At 40.5% G+C, this 26,432-nt stretch overlaps 1 protein-coding gene across 1 annotated transcript in view; it reads left to right on the forward strand.

Moving 5' to 3' along the window:
* cygb2 (cytoglobin 2) overlaps window positions 1-26,432 on the forward strand; it is a 51,361-nt gene that overhangs the window by 22,338 nt on the left and 2,591 nt on the right. The window contains exon 2 of the mRNA XM_030727071.1: window positions 20,104-20,335. Coding sequence (XP_030582931.1) covers window positions 20,104-20,335 — 232 coding nt within the window. The remainder of the gene's footprint in view (window positions 1-20,103; window positions 20,336-26,432) is intronic.

A 26,432-nucleotide genomic window follows, 5' to 3' on the forward strand; every position in this document is an offset into this window, starting at 1 on the left:
ACAACAGAAATTTCCCTCTGGGATCAATAAAGTATTCTGATTCTGATTAAAAAATAAGGAACTCAACCAGGACCAACAATAAAAAGGTACAAAACTGCAAAACCCCATAACAAACTAAGAATCACAGAAAAATATTAAACAGAATTTCACAGTCCAAACACAACATGCTGGGTCACAGAGCCTGGACCGTGACAAAAAGGAAAACAGCAGGACTGAAGCCATGCTGTAATTTTCTTGGTTTAGTCTATTTAATTAAATATTATACAGACAGAGCAATCAGTATAAAGTCCACTCTCCATGTATCTGACTGAACCGACTAAAGCTTATAAGCAGTGCTGGTGCACATCTGGCCTTTATTCTTATCATTAAAGCTAACCTGCTGTAAGAAAGAAGAAAAAGGAAAACTAGCAATAACAGCACCAACATCAACAAAATCATTCACCCTCAAAATGACTTTGTTAGCCTCTTTCCTTTAAAAACAAACAAACAAAACAAAACAAAAAACAACAATAAAAAGACATCTTTAACCCCCCCTCCCCTTAAAAATGTAAACAACAAACACCACTTAAATCAAATTTGGTCTCATGGGTTTGAAAAATAACTTTTAGACAGGTAGTAACATTTATTTTGATTTGATCATTATTTTCTTAATTTTTATAATAAATCAATTCAATTCAATTCAATTCAATTTTATTTATATAGCGCCAAATCACAACAAACTGTCGCCTCAAGGCGCTTTGTATTGTGGGTAAAGACCCTACAATAATACAGAGAAAACCCAACAGTCGAAACTACCCCCTATGAGCAAGCACTTGGCGACAGTGGAAAGGAAAAACTCCCTTTTAACAGGAAGAAACCTCCAGCAGAACCAGGCTCAGGGAGGGGCAGTCATCTGCCGCGACCGGTTGGGCTGAGGGGAGAGAAAGACATGCTGTGGAAGAGAGCCAGAGATTAATATCAATTAATGATTAAATGCAGAGTGGAGCATAAACAAAGTAAATAAGGTGAATGAAAAGAAACAGTGCATTATGTGAACCCCCCAGCAGACTAGGCCTATAGCAGCATAACTAAGGGATGGTTCAGGGTCACCTGATCCAGCCCTAACTATAAGCTTTATCATAAAAGAAAGTTTTAAGCCTAATCTTAAAAATAGAGAGGGTGTCTGTCTCCCGAATCCAAGCTGGAAGCTGGTTCCACAGAAGAGGCGCCTGAAAGCTAAAGGCTCTGCCTCCCATTCTACTCTTAAGTATCCTAGGAACCACAAGTAAGCCAGCAGTCTGAGAGCGAAGTGCTCTATTGGGGTGATATGGTACTATGAGTTCTTTGAGATAAGATGGTGCCTGATTATTCAAGACCTTGTATGTGAGGAGAAGAATTTTAAATTCTATTCTAGATTTAACAGGGAGCCAATGAAGAGAAGCCAATATGGGAGAAATATGCTCTCTCTTTCTAGTCCCTGTCAGTACTCTAGCTGCAGCATTTTGGATCAGCTGAAGGCTTTTCAGGGAGCTTTTAGGACAGCCGGATAATAATGAATCACAATAGTCCACCCTAGAAGTAATAAATGCATGAATGAGCTTTTCAGCATCACTCTGAGAAAGGATGTTTCTAATTTTAGAAATATTGCGCAAATGCAAAAAAGCAGTCCTACATATTTGTTTAATATGTGCATTGAAGGACATATCCTGGTCAAAAATGACTCCAAGATTTCTCACAGTGTTACTGGAGGCCAAAGTAATGCCATCCAGAGTAAATATCTGGTTAGACACCATGTTTCTAAGATTTGTGGGGCCGAGAACAAGAATTTCAGTTTTATCTGAATTTAGAAGCAGGAAATTAGAGGTCATCCAGGCCTTAATGTCTTTAAGACATTCCTGCAGTTTAACTAATTGATGTGTGTCATCTGGCTTCATTGATAGGTAAAGCTGAGTATCATCTGCATAACAATGAAAATTTATGCAATGCTTTCTAATAATACTGCCTAAGGGAAGCATGTATAATGTAAATAAAATTGGTCCTAGCACAGAACCCTGTGGAACTCCATAATTAACCTTAGTGTGTGAAGAAGACTCCCCATTTACATGAACAAATTGGAGTCTATGAGATAAATATGATTCAAACCACTGCAGTGCAGTACCTTTAATACCTGTAGTATGCTCTAATCTCTGTAATAAAATGTTATGGTCAACAGTATCAAAAGCTGCACTGAGGTCCAACAGGACAAGAACAGAGATGAGTCCACTGTCAGAGGTCCTGAGAAGATCATTTGTAACCTTCACTAATGCTGTTTCTGTACTGTGATGAATTCTGAAACCCGACTGAAACTCTTCAAATAAACCGTTCCTCTGCAGATGATCAGTTAGCTGTTTTACAACTACTCTTTCAAGAATCTTTGAGAGAAAAGGAAGGTTGGAGATTGGCCTATAATTAGCTAAGACAGCTGGGTCAAGTGATGGCTTTTTAAGTAGAGGTTTAATTACAGCCACCTTGAAGGTCTGTGGTACATAGCCAACTAATAAAGACAGATTGATCATTTTTAAGATTGAAGCATCAATAATTGGAAAGACTTCTTTGAACAGTCTAGTAGGAATGGGATCTAATAAACATGTTGCTGGTTTGGAGGAAGTAACTATTGAAGTTAACTCTGAAAGATCAACTGGAGCAAAAGAGTCTAAACAAATACCAGCAGTGCTGAAAGCAGCCGAACATGAAGAATAATCTTTGAGATGGTTATGAATAATTTTTTCTCTAATGTCTAAAATTTTATTTGTAAAGAAATCCATGAAGTCACTACTAGTTAACGTGAAAGGAATACTCGGCTCTACAAAGCTCTGACTCTTTGTCAGCCTGGCTACAGTGCTGAAAACAAACCTGGGGTTGTTCTTATTTTCTTCAATTAATGATGAATAATAAGATGTCCTAGCTTTACGGAGGGCTTTTTTATAGAGCAACAAACTCTTTTTCCAGGCTAAATGAGCATCTTCTAATTTAGTGAGACGCCATTCCCTCTCCAGCTTTCGGGTTATCTGCTTTAAGCTGTGCGTTTGTGAATTATACCACGGAGTCAGGCACTTCTGATTTGAAGCTTTCCTTTTCAGAGGAGCCACAGTATCCAAAGTTATACGCAGTGAGGATGTAAAACTATTGACGAGATAATCGACCTCACTGGGAGCAGAGTTTAGGTAGCTGCTCTGCACTGTGTTGGCACATGGCACTGAAGAGCATAACAATGAAGGAATTAGATCCTTAAACTTAGTTACAGCACTTTCAGAAAGACTTCTACTGTAATAAAATTTATTCCCCACTACTGTGTAATCCATTAAAGTAAATGTAAATGTTACTAAGAAATGATCAGACAGGAGGGGGCTTTCAGGGAATACTGTTAAGTCTTCAGTTTCTATGCCATATGTCAGGACAAGATCCAGAGTATGATTAAAGTGGTGGGCTCCTTTACATTTTGAGAGAAGCCAATTGAATCTAACAATAGATTAAATGCAGTGTTGAGGCTGTCATTCTCAGCATCTACATGGATGTTAAAATCACCCACTATAATTATTTTATCTGAACTGAGCACTAAATCAGATAAAAATTCTGAGAAATCAGACAGAAACTCTGAGTAAGGACCAGGTGGACGATAGATAATAACAAATAAAACAGTTAGGATGGACAAGACTAAGAGTCAGGCTTTCAAAAGAATGAAAACTTTGTCTGGGTCTTTGATTAATTAATAAGCTGGAATTGAAGATTGCAGCTAATCCTCCTCCTCGACCTGTGCTTCGAGCATTCTGACAGTTACTGTGACTCGGGGGTGTTGATTCATTTAAACCAGTGCTTCTCAATTATTTTCTGTTACGCCCCCCCTAGCAAGAAGAAAACTATTCGCGCCCCCCACTCCCCACTGTGACTATCCATCTCTGCATAACATTTTATCCTTATTAACATTAAAGAAAAAAAGAAAGACATATGGTCAAACTTACAAAGAATAACTTTATTAAATCGTGTTTTAAGTCTGCAACAGAAAAGATTTTAAGTGCATCATTGCCTGAAATTAAAAATAAATAAATCCTTGTTTAAACTGTAAACATGTTTGACCAACTAGACACAGCAAACACACCGGTCTTTCCTCTTCTCCAACTGTAGTGACAGTGAAGCCAAGCGCTAAATACGCTTCGTCGTATTTCCTCGTCTTAGCTTTCGGGTGACTTTCTTTTGTCTCATTATCTTTGTCTCTCTCCGCTTTTCTTTTCATCCCTGTTAAAAACTTTTTCATGTTGGGGGTTGTTATGTTGAATAACGGAGGCTATAGGCAGAACGCAGTCGGAGCTTTCTGTTGACTCAACACTGCTAACCAAGGCAAACCTGTTGTCTTGTAAGTCGTAAAATGTTGCACTGTCGCAAACGTGACAGAAGTAACAATGACAGCACCACTGCCGCCTACTGTACTGGATGCGCAATTACACTTTATACTAGTACGGCCCCCCAAAAAAAAGCCTGTTCCCCAGGGTCACACGCGCCCCCCCCAGGTATCGCACCGCGCCCCCCCAAAGGGGGCCCGCCCCACTATTTGAGAACCACTGATTTAAACTAACATATTCTTCCTGCTGTAACCAGGTTTCTGTAAGGCAGAATAAATCAATACGTTGATCAATTATTAAATCATTTACTAATAGGGACTTGGAAGAGAGAGACCTAATGTTTAACAATCCACATTTAATTATTTTATTTTTTGGTGCAGTTGATGAAGCTGTATTATTTGTTTTTGAATTTTTATGCTTAAATAGCTTTTTGCTGATTTTAGCTTTGTTTTTTGGTGGTCTGGGAGCAGGCACCGACTCTATAGGGATGGGGTGTTGGGGGGATGGCAGGAGGAGAGAAGCTGCAGAGAGGCGTGTAAGACTGCAACTCTGCTTCCTGGTCTCAACCTTGGGTAGTCAGGTTTTAGGAGGGTTAATAAATTTGGCCAGATTTCTAGAAATGAGAGCTGCTCCATCCAAAGTGGGATGGATGCCGTCTCTCCTAACAAGACCAGGTTTTCCCCAGAAACTTTGCCAATTATCTATGAAGCCCACGTCGTTATTTGGACACCACTCAGACAGCCAGCGATTCAAGGAGAACATGCGGCTAAACATGTCGCTCCTGGTCTGATTGGGGAGGGGCCCAGAGAAAACTACAGAGTCCGACATTGTTTTTGCAAAGTTACACACCGAGTCAATATTAATTTTAGTGACCTCCGATTGGCGTAACCGGGTGTCATTACTGCCGACGTGAATAACGATCTTACCAAATCTACCATTAGCCTTAGCCAGCAGTTTCAAATTTCCATGAATGTCGCCTGCTCTGGCTCCTGGAAGACATTTGACTATGGTCGCCGGTGTCTCTAGCTTCACGTTTCTCAAAACACAGTCGCCAATAACCAGAGTTTGTTCCTCGGCGGGTGTGTCGCAGAGTGGAGAAAAACGGTTAGAGACGTGAACAGGTTGGTGGTGTACCCGGGGCTTCTGCTTAGGACTACGCTTTCTCCTCACCATCACCCAGCCGGCCTGTTTTCCCTGCTGCTCGGGATCTGCTGGGGGGGGCTAACGGCGGCTAAGCTACCATGGTCCGCACCCGGTACAGGGGCCTGGCTAGATACAGGATTTTCCAGGGTGTGGAGCCGAGTCTCCAATTCAGAAAGCCTGGCCTCCAGAGCTACAAACAGACTACATTTATTACAAGTACCGTTACTGCTAAAGGAGGCCGAGGAGTAACTAAACATGTGACACCCAGAGCAGGAAAGTGCAGGAGAGACAGGAGAAGAAGCCATGCTGGTAGTGAGTCGGCTAAGGGCTAAGCTACTAGCTGAGCTAAGCTAGCGAATTTCTAAAAACAAATAAAGTGAGTAATGTGAATACAGGTGATTCAGCAAAGAGTATGCTATTTAAAGTAGGTGAAGATTACACTAAAATATGTTATTATCCAGATAAATCGAGTTATACAGATATAACAGCTAACAGACAGCAAAACACTGTGCTCTGAAACAGGAACAGGAAGTGATACAAATTAATACATTTCAGAAAGTGAGACCTAAGAAACATTGGATATAAAAGATAACAGTAAAATGCAACACAGGGGCTGCAAATAAAGCAAGAGATCATTAATTTTGTGAATTCATAATCATCACAAGCAAGCAAGAAAAATACAAATATTAATTCCAGTTATATTTTACTGCTCCGTGCCCTTTCTATGCTGCTGCTTATTTCTAACATCACAATTGCACATTAAAACATCTAGTGCGACTCATAGCCTAATAAAGGAGACGTAGAGATGACTTTAGTTTTTTTTTTTTTTGCCAGATTAAAGCAAATTTGATTTTAATGATGGGAAAATTATTGGCAATAAATTTCCCTACAAATGTCACTGATTAATTTTCTAATCTGCGCTCTGTTGGCTTCAATTCCAGCAGTGTAAAAGAGACTTAGGAGCTACATTACGAGCAAGCATAAAGACATTTACAACACTGCAACACTCACAGTTTGCACTGTTGTGAATTTTAAGGCTGGTGTTAGCTGCGACTTAACATGTTACAAATATTAAACATATTCCCTCAGCAGAGCCTCTATATCCCACTTACATGCTGGAAATAAAAGAATCAGTGAAAATGTGATTTTAAACCAAAACTCTGAACATAACGTGTTCTCAACCAGGTCACATGCTCATCATAAGTTACCAAAGAGATTTAGCCATAACACAGAAACTCCGGCTTAAAGCTCAACATAGTTCAGTGTCTCATTAATCTTGCTTTGTAGTACACCCCTCAGGTGGATTGTTTATTGATAATTAGTAATCTGTATTTTTGTAATAAAACATTTAATTAATTGTTGTGTTAAAGCAGGGCTCTTCAACTCCAGGCCTCGAGAGCCCCTGTCCTGCAGATTTTAGATGTGTCCCTGATCCAACACACCTGAATCAAATGGCTGAATTACCTCCTCAGTATACAGTCAAGTTCTCCAGAGTCCTGCTAATGACTTCTATATTTGACTCAGGTGTGTTGAAGCAGAGACACATCTAAAACCTGCAGGACAGGGGCTCTCGAGGCCTGGAGTTGAAGAGCCCTGTGTTGGTCCACACAGTTCCTTACAGTAAGAAATGTGGGGAAGTGAACTTTGACATTTTTTCCTCTAACACAGTCAATGTGTTGTTTCTATGCCAATATATAATTGGCACCTAGAACACCTAGAAGCTTTGCTGCATGAACTCTTTCAGTTTTTACATAACAGATTTTTTGTTATGTTTCTAAAACCATAATGATATAGATGAGAATTCTTTTTATTTAAATGCAACTTTTAAAGATTTCCAGATTTCTTTCAATAGCATGCAAAAGTTCCTTTTAATTTTTTTTTTTTTATCATCTGCAAAGTGAAACACTTTTGGCAAAGTACTAACACTTTAAATAACATTAATATAAGCCAAAGGTTTTGAACCAGTTACTGGTCCCCACAATTAGCTTTTCTAACTCCTGACACAGGCATTTATGTATTTTTCAAATAACCTTTCAGTCACATGTAAGGTCTACCTCTTGTCCCATACCGCTCCAGCTTTTTCAATAACTGACTTTTCTGGAAGGTTGAACAATTAGCAAGCTTACAATTACTGCAGTATGTTCTTGTCTTCAAAGAAATTTTAGCCTCGTGGTATGTGCTACAGATACCTGCTCAAAATATCACAACAATGAATTCAGTGGCTCACAAGACATTTCACTGAAAATCCCAGAAATAAGTTGTGTTAGACAAAAAGTCAGAAATTGCCAAAGTCAGCAGGATTCACACTCTGAAGATCATGAATGTCTTATAAGGTTTCACAGCAAGCTATCCAGTAGTTGTGGAAGTTATAGATAAATTAAAAGTTATTTGGTTAATTAGTCATTTAATTTTTTTTTAACTCCCTGCAGCTATCTGACTGTAGAAGTGCTCAAATCTGGACTACATGGGTTCTTTTAATTAGTCAGTAATTAAGCCGGCGGTATGGAGTTGAAGAGTTTGTCTTGTGAAAACAGACGCCCTTGAAATTCCAGCAGTGAGGCTCAAGGTTGTTCATGGTGCTTCAAAGAATTAGACAAACCCTTCCCGTGCAATCAAAGTGCGATTAACAAACGTCGCTAATGGTGCTGCTTATCTTTGATGACTTAATTTAAATGCAGAGACAGGTGCAGGAATCTGTTCAGACCTCTCCAAAGTGCTAAACACACAGGGACAAGATGTTCCTCATTATGGCATGATACACGCACTGCGACAGCATTGAAACTTATCAGAGAGTCACTGTAGTCCATCATGTTCCTCCATGTTTGTATACCTCTCTGTGAAGAAAGGCCCTCAAGCCTCTCGAATTATGCTAGATGTAAAAACTTTGAGATTCTAAATGCGATGCACCGTCTCTGTCTGGGGTTTTTGCATATTACAGCTAATAGACAGACAAACAAACCAGTAAACAACAAAAAAATACTCATTATTATAACAGGAAACTATTGACATTTACACTGTACTGATGACACATATGAATCCATTCACATGAAATCCCGTTACTGTAACTAATTACTGCATATACTGCATACTTTGATGTTTTGCTATACCTGCAGCACTTTGTGTGTTGTCCTTACAGAACATAACTAACTTCAAACTATCTTTGAAGTTTAGCTTTTTGAAATTGCCATTAGAGTTAGAGGGTAAAATGAGAACTTGTATAAGACCTGGAGCTAATGAATGAGTATATATATTGTGGAATTTGGACCCAAATGGGGGACACAGAAACAGGCAAGAGGAAACTTAAAGGGCACCTTTAATGCCAGTTGATCAGAAGTCCAAAATGCACTTTATTTACATATAAAGTAAATCACAAAATAGCTAAAGTATTTGCCTTGTTGACTTATAGTGATAATGAAATGGTTCAGTAGGTTTAATGTATTTAACAGGCAAAAAAGCAAAAAAGCGGATGAGGAACAAATTATTACAGCTGATAATGAACTCCCATCTCCCTCGTGACTCTACCCTCCATCTTGTTATATAAAAGTCACACATTTTTTCCTGTGTTTTGTGAATCATTCAATGAGGACATAATTTATGGAGATACTGGACTGAATACAGGTTAAAATAAACCAAAAAAAAAAAAAAAGTGTCTGGAGTGAAACAAATCATTCATTCTTTAGTCTGTTTTGTAGACCATGATGGAGCCTTTTGCTCACTGAGACTCCAGATCAGAACATTTTTCTGTGCAAGGTGATGTTCCCTTTGTGTTCCTGCCATACTTCTCTTAATGTGCTTTAAAACTATGCCTTGCCTACAGAGGATTAAACATTTATCATTCTAATACAAGAGGGCCGGCATGAAAAGAGGAGAACTCCGTTTTTTTTCTACAGAGAAAACATCAGAGGGTAGCCTTGTTTTCTTTAAGCGCTACAGCTAACTTTCATGTTTGTTTAAGCAGAACAGAGTCTGAATTATAAGGAGTGTGTACGTATTGTGGCAGCTGGTAGAGCCAAGCTAGAAATTTGCTACAGGCAACCCGAGTGTTTGTACGCCTAGCATGACACAGGATCTGGGGGATGTGGATGCATTGTAGCAGAGCTGCTGAGGGCCAAACTCCAGCAGGGAAATAACTGTATAAGGAATTCTGGTTAGCTGAAGCATCGACAAGATTTAAAGTGGGTCAGAGCAGAAGTGTGTGTTTGTGTGTGTATGCACATTTAAATCCATCTGTTTCAGTGATTGTATGTAAATTTCAAAAGCGCTGTGTGTTAACAGCTATGCTTTACATTGTCTGTGAAAACCAGCAGTACTTAATCTGTGCAATCTTCCTGCAGCCAAGCTTGTGCAAACTTTTTTTTCTTGCTTTGGCTTTCCTCTCTCGTCTCTCTCTCGCACACACCGAGCTGCTGCGAGGCCACAAACAGCTGAGATGAAAACTGTCAAACCCTGAATCAAAACAAATCTTTGTAACTAGAATCTCACAAGATGTTGTACTTTCTCTTTGTTTATCTCTGTGCTCACATGTACCAGGGTGGTTTAAGAATGGAGTTTACTATATCTGCACCCCAAATAACTATGATTTTACGTACTGGGCAGAACTCAAACCCAATGCAGGCACATCAGATGGATGGATTGGATGGATAGACTTCTTCAAGCTGACAGGAAGGCAACTTGAACAACCACTCATTACAATCAAGATATGAGAAGAGCATCTCTGAAGATGCAACACATTGAATCTTGAAGCAGATGAGCTACAGCAGCAGAAGACCACACCAGGTGCCATTCCAATCAACTAAGAATAGGAAACTGAGGCTACAGTTTGTCTGGACTCACCAGATTGGCAAGTGGAAGATATTTTCTTGTCACACTTTGAGTCCCTTAGTATCAACTGAACATCGTTTAAACACCACAGCCTACCCGAGTATTGTTGCAGAGCATATGTGTCCCTTTACTGTATGACCACAGTGTACCCATTTTCTGATAGCTGCTTCCATCAGGATAACACTCCACATCACAAAGCTTAAATCAGCTCAAATTGGTTTCTTGAACATTACAATGAGTTGACTGTACTCAAATGATCTTCACGGTCACAAGATCTCAATCCAGCAGCACCTTTGTGACATGATAGAACGGGAGATTCACATCATAGATGTGCAGAAAACACAGATGTGATGCTATAACGTCCATATGGACCAAAATCTCTGAGGAATGTTGAATCTATGCCACAAAGAATTACAACAGTTATGAAGACACAAGGGGTCCAACCTGATACTAGCACTACCTAATAAAGTGTGCATTGAGTGTATGTGCAAATCGAATGGCATTCCTAACAGCCTGGTCATTGTGGGTGTCACAGTTTGCTGTGTGGAAAGTGGCTGATGTTTTGCGGACCCAGATGCAATACAGAGGCAGAGGTTAGCAGAAGGGGAGCATCTTTAATGAAGGTGCAAAGGAAGGTAAACTCAGAACAAACACAAAAGCCAAAAAGCAAAAACAGGAAGTAACTAAATAGATAACAGACTTACACATACAACTTAACATAGTGGGGCAGGGAGGGGGAGGACTAAGAAGACCACAATAAACTATACAAACTTACCCAAAGGCAGAGTACGCATAATTTTACACTGATTTTAGATGTGCAAGCTTAAATTGGCTTTCATATCAGTTAAAAATACACGAGTGATGTTTTGACACCTTTGAATATAAATATATCAACAAAATGTCTGGAATTTTAACTATTTCCCACCAAAATTGTTTTAATGTGTTTTTTTTCTGAAAACAAACCAGAAGAAAAAGCCAGAGACACGTTACAGCATATTTCTGTCAATTCATCTCAAAATAAAATGAAGCCAGCATGCTCAAAAATGTTTGAGGCACTCACATCCATCTCTCTTTGCAGGAACCACACAGTGGTCACCCACCATCACATTTTACCTATTATCATTTTTCCATTGCTTTTATGTCTTGATCAAATCTTTCCCCATGCCCCTTGCTGACATTGCCCAGATTTGGAGGAAAAAAAAAAGTGTAGATGAGAATGTAAAAAGTGCCTCTTCAGTGACATGCTGGCACCCATTAGCTGATGTTATCCACAAGCTCAGCATAATTCTCTGCTCTGTGATTGCCAAGAAAATTCTGAATAACCTGCATGAATGCTTCCCATGCTGTTGATTCAGTTGGCTTCAGTTTCCTTTTGAGCTCATCATCAAGCATCAGTTCACAGATTTCAGGAGCAAAGAAAAAAAAAAAAAAACTTCATTAATTTTGGCTTCACTTTTCTGGAGACCAAACATTCTTAAATGCTGTTTCTCTCCAAGTGTCACGTCGGGCAGTGTGACAGGTGGAGGTGGACCCATATGCAGGACTCTGGAGACAAACATAACTGTTTATGTTTATTGAAACCCAAAAAAAAACAAAATACAAAAATCCTTGAGGGAGCCAGATGAAGAGCAAAGGTCAAAACAAAGCAAGGCAACACCAGAACACTCCAACATGGCAACATCAACGACACAACAACAAGCAGAGAAAACACAGGACTTAAATACACCAAGGGATAATGAGGGAAAGTAGAAACAGCAGGTAACACAGCTGAACACAATGACACTGAGGAGACAGGGGGAACAAAACTAAATACACTGCATAAGAAACAAGACTTACCAAAACAAAACAAGAAGTGGACACCAAGATTCAGACACCAGAACTTGACAAACCTGAACCACAAACTCAAAAACACGGCACAGCCCGGGACCATGAAACCAAGTCATCCCAGTTGTCCAACACTTGGAACATCATAACTTGAAAACTGGGACATGCTAGATGAAATATTTGGAGTCAGCAAGTGAAATCTGCTAAAGTACATGTGACAGAATCCCAGTAGCAAAATGCTTGTTGATAAAAAAAAAATAAAATAAAGCTGTGTTCTCAATAGCAACATTAGATTATCTTAGGCTGCAGCCACTATAAATGTGTTTTCATTTTTAAATGAAAACATGAATCAGAAATTACCTCTGTCCTCAGGTTTAATGCAGCGTTTCTGAATAATGGAAAATTTTTCAGCCGGCATTGTGCTGTGAACATTAGCGGAGGCCAGAGTGTAGTATGAAGGTTTGGCAGCATAATACAGGTCTCACCTTTCCAACATGCTCCTATTGAGTCTGATCATTCACACCATTCATGCTGGAAGCCTTGGAAAAATAAAACACATTCATGATTTCAACAGACGGAGATTCTACTAAGAGTGGATGGCCTAGCAGTCCATAAAAATATGCATCTCCAAAATGTCAGCATTTCATGAGCAGCCATCAAGACCGTAATTTGCGGGGGGGATAGAGGGGTTATGACCCCCCCCAATAATCTGATCCAATCACTATAACCACCCCCCAATAAAGTCACATCATTTCAATTTACAAAAAACATCTTACATGAATAACATGTTAATTTTCTTTATTCAGAAGCACTCCGAGAGCACAAATCTCCACAAATCTCCACCATAGCAGCTCACTCTCTGGGCAGTATTTACTTTAAAAGGGAATAGTATTCTATTTTGTATATATTCAGTTTGTTTTCTTTGTTCTTTATAAATATACTTCAAGAGGTTTGTAGTGCAGTAAAAACCAGATAAGGGTAGCATGACATAAGTTTACTTTGATTACACAAACATTATGTAGGAGTAGGTAATGGATAATAAGTACTGATTTGTAAATAACTGGACATGAATAACTTGAGCTTATTATATAAAATGATACTACAGTCTATTTCTAACTAACTAAGCAGCTCATTCTCTTTCTCTTGACAATATATTCTTTAAGGATATAACACATTTTGGAATCAACTTGAAAGAAAAGCAGATGTGAAATATATAAGTTAGATCAGAGGTCAAATGTGACATATTTTAAATCTTTATACCATACTTTCTATATGTTGACAATACATACCACACTAAGAATCATAAGGCTCTTTGTCCATTTCAACCAATAAATCATTAAGTTGACCTTGAAGACCTTGGTGAATGTAAACCAAATTTTAATGGATTATTAAGATGACCCCAAAAGTTACTCATCTTTTAGAAGCTGAAATTTTAATGCAACTGTTAATTACAAATCAGTTCGATCATGTGGCTACATTTTAAAATGATTTCCTACTGCAAATAGTTTCATGACCAGGGGTTAGGTTAATTGATGATCCCCTTATGGCAGCTGGGATAGGCGAACCTGTACAGCCCTTACAGGTGGAGTGTGGAAGATCAAGGGAAAATATGCAGTCACACTAAGTTAATTAACATGACTTGTTGTTGGGAAAAGTAGACACGTTGCTGATTCCTTCCTGCTGACCTTTATTTCACTTAAATTACATTTTCCTATTGTTCAATAAAACAACAGGAAAATTGGGGGATGTTTCAGAACCCCTGAGGTAACATTGACAGGCCTGATTAGCAAGCTGCATCTATAATCAACCTCTGTGCAGTTGTTATTAATGTAGAAATTAGCTATAAACCCCTGAGAACATGCTGATTTAAAGTTTAGCATTTTCATAGACAGCATAAAACATGGACATAGCCACAACCTCACCCAATGCTTTTGGAGTCTTCATTCTGAAGCTTTAATATTAGTGTTTTCACTGGTGCCAAGTTGGGTTGATGAGTCCTAATTTATCAGCTCCAAAATGCTCCAACAGCAGTGAAGAGGTCCAGTTTAATGGACCAGTTTAATCTCAGATCTGATCTGAAGGGGGAAACTATCCACAAAGGCCAAATCCATTTTCTACCAGGCTGTAAACATGTTTTTTAATGGTGTACTTAGACCTTATAACATAGAAGTCAATAAGGATTGACTCGCTTCTGTAGTCAGCCTCAAGTGGCCTTTAGAGGAATTCAGTTGTTGCCACTTCTGAGTTGGCTTCATTTTTTCAGCTCCAGAGACCAGTACATGGTCCAGAAAAAGGCCCCAGTCACACAGGCTTAGAAACCAGCTGGTGACTGCCTGGTAACCACCGGCTGCTAGGGAAAATAAGTATTCCATCAACCTGTTGCGAGTGGTTGCTGGCAGTCATTGTGAGATAAACTGCTAAGCCCCAGTAACACAGGCCTAATGATCTGTCAGTGACCCCATGGTAAGCACCGGTTGAATCAAGAATCAAGAATCAAGAATGCCTTTATTAGTCCCACAAATGGGGAAATTGCAGTTAACAGAACATCCATCCAAAACAAAAACATAACACAGACAGGGGGGGACAGATGTCTGAGGTCATGCAACCGTTTCACAACGGCGCTACCTTTAGCAGAGAGACAGAAAGAGATACATTGGGATAGTTAGGTTCAAAAAAATCATCTCATACTGTGTTCATAAAGAACACCTTACGAGGTTCCAAAAAACACCTCAGCAAAAAGCATATTGCACATATAAAGCCGGGATAGCAGTATGGTGGGTAGGGTCAGGGTCAGGAGGGGACGCAGACGGAGACGAGAGGGTGGGGGCATTGTGGAGCCCAGATGCCAGCTCCCAGGCAAACAGTTTGCTGATAGTGATGGAAGTTCATCAGCAGCCTTGGTACACCAGATCCAGCTTCACAAATCACAGAGAGGGCTGAGGGGGATAGCGGCCTTCACACATAGTTCTGGAGAGATATGATTGCCAGCCAAGGCCGGCTAGGGAGCCGAATTCTGATAATGCAGGTGTTGTTTTGGAACAGGCTGCTTGTTTTTTCAACAGCCTTCAGTCTCACTGGGAAACCATTCAATAAATCCAATAATCCAAATTCGTTAGTTACCGTCCTCACTGAGCAGAACCGTACCTTATCTCCAGATCGAACCCCTCACACCTGCTACTCCCCAAGTCTACGGCTCAGGTTCATCAGGCTTTGAGTCTGAGTCTGTACCATTCTGGTCAGCCCATCCACCTGGGTCGGCAGCCTCTGCAGATGTCGAACTGCCGTCCAGGTTTTCTTGATTTCACGGTAAATCAGGTATCCTCCAAGCCCAAACAGAAAAGATACCGCTACCAGATAGCCAAATATGTAAGCGTCTTCCACGTCTTCCACCTCTAGGGCCGAGAAGCACACAGGTCTCCACGAGCTCCAAGAGTCGATGACGTATCCAACCGGGTCTGTTCCACTCGGACACGCAGGCTCCCCTTTCCCAGATCTCATAGTGGAAAAAATTCGATCCATGGTCTTGAAGGCCCAGTTTGCCAAATCCATATTGCTCTCAATCTTATTCTTATTCGAACAGTGTGCAAGAGACGCTCTCACAGCAAGCAGCAAGCAGGAAAGATAGGGAGGGCAGGGAGAGAGATAGAATGCGACCGTCCCCCGTCAGAGGCTGGAGCTAGGTTGCTAGAGAAAAATGTGAATTCCCTAACTAGTGACGAGTGCAGGAGGTTGCTTGCTGTTGCTAGGTGAAAAAGTCAGAAAGTAGTAAACAGTTCTGCACCAAAAACCTCCTTGTGATTACAGATTGCTGTGGTCACCTGTAGTTTGCATGGAAGATATCAGCTTGTGTTGCCAACTACTTGGTAAACAGTTGTAAAACTTTGATGATTGGAAAGCAAACAGGAAATGCAGACTGTTCACCTTCAAAGTAAAAGTTGTGCTTTTTGGAAAGTGTTGCTTTCAGAGGGAAGGCACAAATTTTACAGAGTGTTTCTGGCTTATGTTACATTTTTTCAAGTTTCACCACTGCTCGGTGGTAGTTATCAAGTCAGCGTCTTCCATGTGAACCACGGGGTGACAATGGCAATCTGCTAGAGACCAAAGCAGTCACAGGGAGGTTTTTGACACAGCATCCTGTTTGTGATTGAGTTTTACAAAGGAACAGCCAGCAACCTCAAGCAAGCACTCTCTAATCAGTTGGGGAATACACATTTTAGTGACCAGAGGTTTCCAGGGGTTGCTCTAGGCCTAACAAGCCTAAAAACACTTATCACATGGCTGTTCATATAAACTGTCTATGCCTCCAGCGTAGGTCAGCTGGTCAGTTAAAGCTTGACTTGATAACATTTATTCAAGAAAGCAAATAATTATGTCTTGACTTAAATCTCAGCATTAATATATACTTGGGACATTGCTGAAGCAAAACAACATACTTTAATACATACTGTATGTCTAATATTACAACTTTGGTAGGTGTCTTTCAGTTTGGTACACTCCGTTATACGGCAGTAAATATGCTTGGAAATTAAGCAGCACTCTTCAGCCCACCTGCATCCAATTACACTCAAAAACTCTGATCAGTATTGACTGCAGGGTCTCATCAGCAATTCTACAATGTAAAGGTTTCTGCTGAGAACTTCCTGCCGCACGGATGGTGCCAAGGCAAATTAAACACTTTACAGAAAGAAAAAAGAACATGGAAGTTGGTGAACTGCACTTTAGTCAAAAACTACTTAGAGAGAGAGAGAGAGAGACTGATTAAAATTTATGGCATGCAGAGGTTTAAAGGCTTCGGGGTATCGTTTGAATGACATATTGGTAATAAATGAAAGGGAAAAGAAAGTGACTTTGTGGCCTTGGGTCATTCATTTCATGTGTAAATTTGGGTAAAGCCACCATCCACACATTCTTCAAATGCTGTGATCCATGTAGGGTTCTCATTACAGTACATTTTCACTGCTGTTATTGTAGCCGTCTAATGGGATTTGTGCCAATTAAACCTGGCTAGATGTCTTCGCTGTCACAATTCAAATGTAAACAACAATGTGAAGATGTTTTATCGCTCTTGTTGTCCTGGTTCTATTGCTTGTTCTAATCTATGGTTTCAAGGTTTTAAATCTTGTTTTCCTCATATATTCTCTGTGAAATTCCTCTGAAAATGCAATGTATAATCAGAAAATGAAACACAGCTTGAGCACTTCCATTTGCTAATTTATGATTCCTTCTCCTGCACCTATCAACTTTAAATAAATCATTTCATTACATTTAGTGCTGGTGAGCAAAGATCACTGATTACTTCATCCAGCTTCATATATATATATATATATATATATATATATATATATATATATATATATATATATATATGTTTTTTTTTTTTTTTTTTTTTTTTTCTTGCCTCACTGTTACAAAACCCTCAAAGTCATATTTTCTCTCCATGGAAAATGTAAAAGGTATGAATTTAACCAAATGTTTCTCAGACTCTTCATTTATTTAAAAAAAAAAACCTACAACTTTTCACCCTGAAAATTTTTAAAGAAGCCTATATATTAATAATCCTTTAATTGTGCTTTACAATCACTGCCTCCTCAAGCCATCAAACTCTTAAAGAGTTTGATGGCTTGAGGAGACACCTATAAAATTCAGCACAAACTTTGGGGCTCTCTGTCCATTGCATTAATCATAAATGAGGCTGCTGCAGGTTCAGGTTTGGCCTTTTTCTGTTGTTTGGATCAGATAATATAGGCTTTGAAGCCAACAGTGAGGAGATGCTGCCTGCTCATGATTTTCAGTGTATCTGGTTTGGCATGTTAGCCTCATTATCATCACAGGAGTTTGTTTTTTGTCCATCTGATTCACACCATCATTACCAGCTGCTTTCAGTTGATCCAGAATGCTGCAGCGAGAGTACTAACTGGGACTGGAAAAAGATACCATATTTCCAGTTTGGATTCAGGAGACAGACACCCTCTCTACTTTTAGGATTAGGCTAGAAACTTTCCTTTTTTGCTGCATTTCCATTAGTACCTACTCAGCGTGGCTCGACTCAACTTGGCACGGTTTGTAGGCATTTCCATTAGTACCTATTACCAGATACAAGGTACTTTTGTTTTAGTACCTACTCAGCTGGGGTTCCAAGCGATCTGAGGCGATCCAAAAATGTGACGTCAAAGAACAACATGCTGCTGATTGGCCAGTGACTTTCATCACTAGCGGAGTCATGAGAACGACTCCTACACCAGAATCAACCGTGTCATCATGAGGTCTCTGAGCTTATTGTTGCTCATGGATACCATTGCAAAACACAGTAGTGCAGACAAAAGCTAACACACTTTGAGTCGCGTACAAATTATGTCACAAGATTTTTGCTCGCGTTGCTATATCAACTCCACCCACACTGAGGTGGTCCTCAATTGTAATGGAAACAAAACCAAACCGTGGCAAGTTGTGCCGAGTCGAATCGACCCACGCTGAGTTGGTACTAATGGAAACGTGGCATAAGATAAAGCTTATAGTTAGGGCTGGATCAGGAGATCCTGAACCATCTCTTAGTTACACTGCAATTGGCCTAAGCTGTTAGGGGCTTCCCATGATGTGCTGAGTGTTTTTTCTTCACTCACCTCTTGTCACCACTACTATAGTTAATCATTAGCAATTATTAAACTCTGGATCTCTCTCCGATAGTTTGTCTTTTGTCCCGTCTCTTTTCTCCCTCACTTCATCCCCAACCGGTCACAATAGATGGCTGCCCCTTCCTAAGCTTGCTTTTACTGGAGGTTTCTTCCTTTTAAAAGAGTGTTTTTCCTTCCCACTGTCACCATGTGCTTGTTCATAGGAGTTGTCTGATTTTTGGGGTTTCTTTATAATATTTTAGGTTATTTACCTTACAATATAAAGCTTGAGATGACTTGTTGTGAATTGGTACTATATAAATAAATTATATTATTAGCCAGAATTTCACTTTACAGGTGTTTGGATCAGTGGCGGCTAGTCCATTGAGACCAAAATATAAAAACACTTTTACTGCTTAAATTTCCATTGGCCATAGGCGAATGGAGATAACAGGCAAATACTATAAAATGACTTGATACCATGCAGTGGTTTTCCTTCTGTCCTTCTCAGTTTTTTGAGTCGCCAGCTGTAACACAGCAACAGCTTGAACATAGTGTTTATTCTGGCAGGCCATTGAATCAAGCTGCTGATGGCTCAGCTGAAATCCTACACATCAACATGCAGCATGCTATTTAAGATCCTTTAGCCTGCATGCAGTGCTCCTGGCTCTGCAAGCTGCTTTGCTACACCCCCACCCCAAATAAATAAATAAATAAAATAATATAAAATAAAAAAATCCCAGCTCCCCCACTTAATGCTGTTTGTGACTTAATGTCATGTCCATCACCACTGATTTTTTTTCTGGGGGCTCCTGCTGCTCTCTCTCTGCTTTTTTGACTTTGTATGTATATATAACATAACAGAACCACAGTGCCAAATATAAGTGACTGCAGCTGGAATAACAATCCTGTTTTCACTGAAGGTAAAATGTGTGGTCTACAACATACAGGGAAAAAAGGCAATAACTTTAATCATACATTCATGATAGAAATTGAAATGACCAAATTCAGTCTCTTAGTATACCAAACTAAAATCTGAGATAATAATTGTATTAGATAGAAAGTTTGGGCAATACATTTGAAAGTGTCTGAGGGGAACTGAAACATTTATTCTCTGAACTGAACCAAAAAATTGGAACCTGTTTGTGGTGCTAATTTAAAAAACAGAAACTCATCAGTAGGCTTCAACCTCTGTGGACCATGTCTTTACAAAATGTAAATATGCTTTTTAAAATTTGTCAAGACCAAATTGCTTTAGGCTGATGTGTTACCCACACAGACCAACATGGTTTTAAAAAGCTATTCTGTAGCTTATATATTCTAATGATGAATTTTATTTGCCTCTTTAGGTTCTTTGTCAACTTCCCTTCAGCCAAACAGTATTTTAGCCAGTTTCAGGACCTGGAGGATCCTGAGGAGATGGAGCGGAGCAGCCAACTTCGGCAGCATGCCTGCAGGGTGATGAATGCCATCAACAGTGTAGTGGAGAACCTCCACGATCCCGAGAAGGTGTCATCAGTGCTGGCCCTGGTGGGAAAGGCCCACGCTATCAAACACAAAGTGGAACCTGTGTACTTTAAGGTAACTTTAGGAAGCAACCTGCTCTTTGGTGGTTTTTTTACTTCAGACTGTGTTTTTCATTTTTAAACATGTGGCCAGCGGGGTGTTGTTTCACTGCAAGGAGATGTGTTTTCTAATTTTGGCGACTTCATCAGTGCACCCATGAAACAAAGCAGACTGTGTCAGGAAAGATAATTGTCAAGCGTTCACTATCCTGAATAAGTAGCAATATAAAAGAGGTATTTTCTTGCTTCAGCAGCCCCTTCAATTATCAAAGCAGCCAAAATAATTTTCTCATTAGTAATCTAATATCATGGGAGACATCACACTTTTGCCACTTTGAATTTACCAGGAAAAAAATAATTCCTGTTTTGCTTGGATTTGTGTTTTATGTCTCAACTGTAGCAATAGTTTTTTTCCTTTTTAAAAATAAAAATACAGACATAAAGAAAGAATTTTATGGATCAATAACATGTTTCTTTCCAAGTTTATCTTATAATATCAGTAGGGCTGCATCTATTGATTATTTTAGTAATCGAGTATTCTATCCATTATTCCACTGATAAATTGAGTAATCGGATGAGAAATACCTTCGTCTTATTCATCTGCATATTTTAACTTCCGTAGCTTAACTGCAGATTTTGCTGTGTGAAACAAACAGCAGTCGATGGAGCAGCTGCAAAGTTCTCTTTTCTTCATGTTGACAATTGCTGATCAGGTGGTTGATGAAGGGTCTCCACCTGTTTCCCAGTAAAGTTTTAATGGTTACAGGAAAAAGCAGTGCTGCTTAATATTATAACTCTTGGTATTCACACATGTCCTCCTAAATATATTTCTAGTGCAGGGCTTTTTTTAGTCACTAATCAGGGATTAAAGGATTTTTTGACAGAGCTCCTCTGTACTGAACAGGGTCGTTACCAAATACTCGCTAGTGCTAATGGTGGCTAGCAAACTGTGGTGATAGTGATCAGTTCTGATAGCTACAGCTGAAAATTCTCAGCACAGCAAGCACAACACACACACATGTGCGCAATTGTAGAGAGCAGTGGAGGCGTGGAAAAATGTGTCAGCGATGATCTACTCTGTGTTGTAAGGGTCGTTTTATCCAAATGATGGAAATCCATTGCAGCGACTGAGAACTTTAATGCTGCTAATGCGAGGAAAACGCTCTGCTTACACAGTGACACCTGAGCGCTGCAGAGTTTAAATAAAGCATCAAAGCAACAAATTTGTGTCGAGGATTTTTTATAATGGAATTATATGAGTTTCTTGAGGAATTGTAGCAGCCCTAAATATCTGTATAATGTAAAAAAACATAATTCATGGACACAAACACACCTGTCACAATTAAATAATTTGCCCAAAGTCCACTTCAGGTCTCACAGCCTTTGCTAGCTGCTTGAAGAGGTATACCAGAGACTCAGAAGCCAGGAGAGTGAACCAGATGTTCTCCAGTGAACCATCTAAGGTGTACTCTCAGTGGCAGGGGAACAATATGAGAACAGCAGCCCCGCCAAGGCTGGAGACAGAGCAATACTGGAAGAGCATATAGGAGAAGCATGCAACATATAACAATAATGCTGAGTGGCTAGTGGATCTAAGAGCAGACCACAGCAACCTCTCTGAACAAGTTCCAGTAATCATTTAGTGGCAAATATCCAAGAAAGAGTATCAAAGAGTATCAAATATGAAGAGTTGGACAGCACCAACTGACATGATTCACACTTGATTCACAGGTAAGTCAAGTCCATTTTATTTATATAGCGCCAAATCACAACAAACATTTGCCTCATGGTGCAACAGTTACTACAAGGCTGTAACTGTACTCCATGCACGCCTGGCAGCACAAATGAACTCGATGCTGATGGATGAGACGAATGGCTGACCAAAGGCCGGACAGTCCTGATTCCCATGGATCCCCAAAAGGGACCAATGCCATCCAACTACTGGCCAAGAATGTGCCTTAGTACAACATGTAACCTTCTTCCAGGCATCATAGTGGCTAAGATGAACAGGCACATGACTCAATACATGAGTGGGGCCCAGAAAGGAATTGGCAGAAATACCAGAGGAGCAAAACACCAGCTACTGGTAGATATAGCAGTCACTCGAGACTGAAAGACCAGCCTGTCTAACCTGTGCGCCACCTGGATTGATTACAAGAAAGTCTATGGCTCAATGCCTCACACATAGATCCTGGAATGCCTAAAACTGTACAGGACTGACAGGACCCTAAGAGCCTTCATCAGGAGCTCGATGTGGAGAACAACACTAGAGGCCAACTTCAAGCCAATTGCACAAGTCACCATCAAGTGCGGGATTTACCAAGGAGATGCCCTGTCCCTGTTGGCTGTTTTTGCATAGGCCTGAACCCTCTCAGCCAGATCATTAACAAGATTGGCTTCAGATACCGACTATGGAATGGAGTAAACATCAGCCACCTACTTTACATTGATGAGAACAAGCTGTATGCCAGGAGTGAACGTGACATCAATTCACTGATCCACACCACTAGGATCTACAGCAATGATATCAGAATGTCTTTCAGACTGGAGAAGTGTAGTCAGATGGTAACAAAGAGGGAAGGTAGTCAGAACTGAGGGTATTGCACTACCAGAAGGCAAAATTGTAGATATTGAGAATATAAGTACCTTGGAATCCCACAGGCAAATGGGAACCATGAAGAGGCCGCTAGAAAAGTTGCAACCGCAAGTCCTGAGGTGTCAGCTGAATGTGAAAAACAAGATCCAGACAAACAACAGCTATACCCTTCCAGTCATGCTGGAATAATAAGCTGGACCAAAGAGTAGATAAAAGCCACTGATATCAAGACAAGAAAGCTCCTTACCATGCATTGAGGGTTTCACCCCAAATCCACCACCCTGAGACTGTATGCCAAGCGGAAAGAGGAGGCCAAGGACTAGTGAGTGTCAGAACCACTGTCCTAGATGAAACAACAAAGATCCGTGGATACATCAGGTAGATGGCCACAACGAATCAGGTGCTTAGTGAGTACCTCGGGCAGCAGAAACCTGAGAAAGAAGAACAGGACCCATCATGAATGGACAGGCCTCTACATGGCATGTACTATTGGCAGATAGAAGAAGTGGCTGATATAGAAAATCCTACCAATGGCTGGGCAAAGCTGGACTGACAGATATATATACACTGCTCAAAAAAATAAAGGGAACACTCAAATAACACATCCTAGATCTGAATGAATAAAATATTCTCATTGAATATTTTGTTCTGTATAAAGTTGAATGTGCTGACAACAAAATCACACAAAAATCATCAATGGAAATCAAATTTATTAATCAATAGAGGCCTGGATTTGGAGTCACACACAAAATTAAAGTAGAAAAACACACTACAGGCTGATCCAACTTTGATGTAATGTCCTTAAAACAAGTCAAAATGAGGCTCAGTATTGTGTGTGGCCTCCACGTGCCTGTATGACCTTCCTACAATGCCTGGGCATGCTCCTGATGAGGTGGCAGATGGTCTCCTGAGGGATCTCCTCTCAGACCTGGACTAAAGCATCCGCCAACTCCTGGACAGTCTGTGGTGCAACGTGACGTTGGTGGATGGAGCGAGACATGATGTCCCAGATGTACTCAAACGGATTCAAGTCTGGGGAACGGGCGGGCCAGTCCATAGCTTCAATGCCTTCATCTTGCAGGAACTGCTGACACACACTCTAGCCACATAAGGTCTAGCATTTTCCTGCATTAGGAGGAACCCAGGACCAACCGCACCAGCACATGGTCTCACAAGGGGTCTGAGGATCTCATCTCGGTACCTAATGGCAGTCATGCTACCTCTGGCGAGCACATGGAGGGCTGTGCGGCCCTCCAAAATAATGCCACCCCACACCATTACTGACCCACTGCCAAACCGGTCATGCTGAAGGATGTTGCAGGCAGCAGATTGCTCTCCACGGCGTCTCCAGACTCTGTCACGTCGGTCACATGTGCTCAGTGTAAACCTGCTTTCATCTGCGAAGAGCACAGGGCGCCAGTGGTGAATTTGCCAATCTTGGTATGCTCTGGCAAATGCCAAGTGTCCTGCACGGTGTTGGGCTGTGAGCACAACCCCCATCTGTGGACGTCGGCCCTCATACCATTCTCATGGAGTCAGTTTCTAACCGTTTGTGCAGACACATGCACATTTGTGGCCTGCTGGAGGTCATTTTGCAGGGCTCTGGCAGTGCTTCTCCTGTTCTTCCTTGCACAAAGGCGAAGATAGCGGTCCTGCTGCTGGGTTGTTGCCATCCTACGGCCTCCTCCACGTCTCCTGGTGTACTGGCCTGTCTCCTGGTAGCGCCTCCAGCCTCTGGACACTACGCTGAGAGACACAGCAAACCTTCTTGCCACAGCTCGCATTGATGTTCCATCCTGGATGAGCTGCACTACATGAGCCACTTGTGTGGGTTGTAGAGTCCGTCTCATGCTACCACTAGTGTGAAAGCACCACCAACATTCAAAAGTGACAGAAACATCAGTCAGAAAGCATAGGTACTGAGAAGTGGTCTGTGGTCCCCACCTGCAGAACCACTCCTTTATTGAGTGTGTCTTGCTAATTGCCAATAATTTCCACCTGTTGTCTATTCCATTTGCACAACAGCATGTGAAACTGATTGTCAATCAGTGTTACTTACTAAGTGGACAGTTTGATTTCACAGAAGTTTGATTTACTTGGAGATATATTGTGTTGTTTAAGTGTTCCCTTTATTTTTTTGAGCAGTGTATATATATATATATATATATATATATATATATAAACTTATTGAAGGGGGAAGTGAATTCATTAAAAAGATTAGTCCCACTACACATTACTTAAATTCTTAACCTCGTATGTACAAAGGTGAACTGTTGGGCCTTTTATACTTTCAGTACTTTCTGTCCATTACAGGCAGAGTTCTTAAGGATGATTTAATGGCTGAGACAAAACTGAAACTGACAGCCACTCGGTAAAACTCAAGTCGCTGCACATGTGAGGGAGGAAAATCTAGTGAATAAGAAAACTATACACAAGGAACAATGGGAAGACATAGGAACAAGAGACAAGTGACAGACCAAAGGAGAACATACAGATGCTTGTTGACCAAGCAGAATTAGACATAAAACACACAAAACAATCTGCAACATATATGTTGGATAAATATAAAATAACACCACAGTGACTCATGGAAGCACAAAGCAGCTTCCTGAAGACCTCATATCTAATGACCAAATGAACAACGATATCCCACACTTTTCATACCATCCGCTGGCCAGGATACAGAAATCAATCCTACCAGATCATCATCAGCTAAGTTCATTCATTTACTGTAATAAAAGAAAGGTGGGTGGTGTAGTGGTGCGGTGGTTAATATTGTTGCCTCACAGCAAGAGGATCCGGGGTTTGAATCTACTGGCCAGCTGGTACCACCGCCATGTAGAGCTTGAATGCTCTCCCCCTACTTTACCTTCCATGCATGTTAAGTTAATTCTAAATTAGCTGTAGATGTGAATGGTTTCCTGTCTCTCTGTGACAGACTTGCAGCCAACCCAGGGAGTATCCCAACTGTCGCCCCAAGTCAGCTGGGACCACCCTGAATTGGATAAGTACATTAGGTATTAGATATCATTCTGATTCGTCCTTCTATGAATAGGAAGAAGCAGGTTTTATACTTTGTTCTACACGTTCATATAAAGGCCTTTTTTTATATGAATGCAATCCACTCTTTAAAATGAGGCACATTGGATTAGGGCTGCAACGATTCATCGAGTAACTCAAATAATTCGATTATAAAAAATCCTCGACACAAATTTGCTGCTTCGTTTAAACTCTGCAGTGCTCAGGTATCTCCTTGTAAATGGAGCGTTTCACCCACATCAGCACCATTACAATTCTGTGTAGTTGTCGTCTTTTTCTTCTTGTGGGTTTAATGGCGGTAGACAAACCAGCTTAGAGCTGACACTTAAAGTGGATCATTGCTGACATGGTTTTCCACACCTCCACCGCTCTCTACCATGTTTGTGTGTTGTGCTTGCTGTGCTGAGAATTTCATCTGTTATTTTTTTTCTCTACTTCAGCTTCCAATTTAACCGCGGTTTACTAGCAAGTGCCGCCA

Source organism: Archocentrus centrarchus, chromosome 1 (assembly GCF_007364275.1).
Source record: "Archocentrus centrarchus isolate MPI-CPG fArcCen1 chromosome 1, fArcCen1, whole genome shotgun sequence".
Classification (NCBI taxonomy): domain Eukaryota; kingdom Metazoa; phylum Chordata; class Actinopteri; order Cichliformes; family Cichlidae; genus Archocentrus; species Archocentrus centrarchus.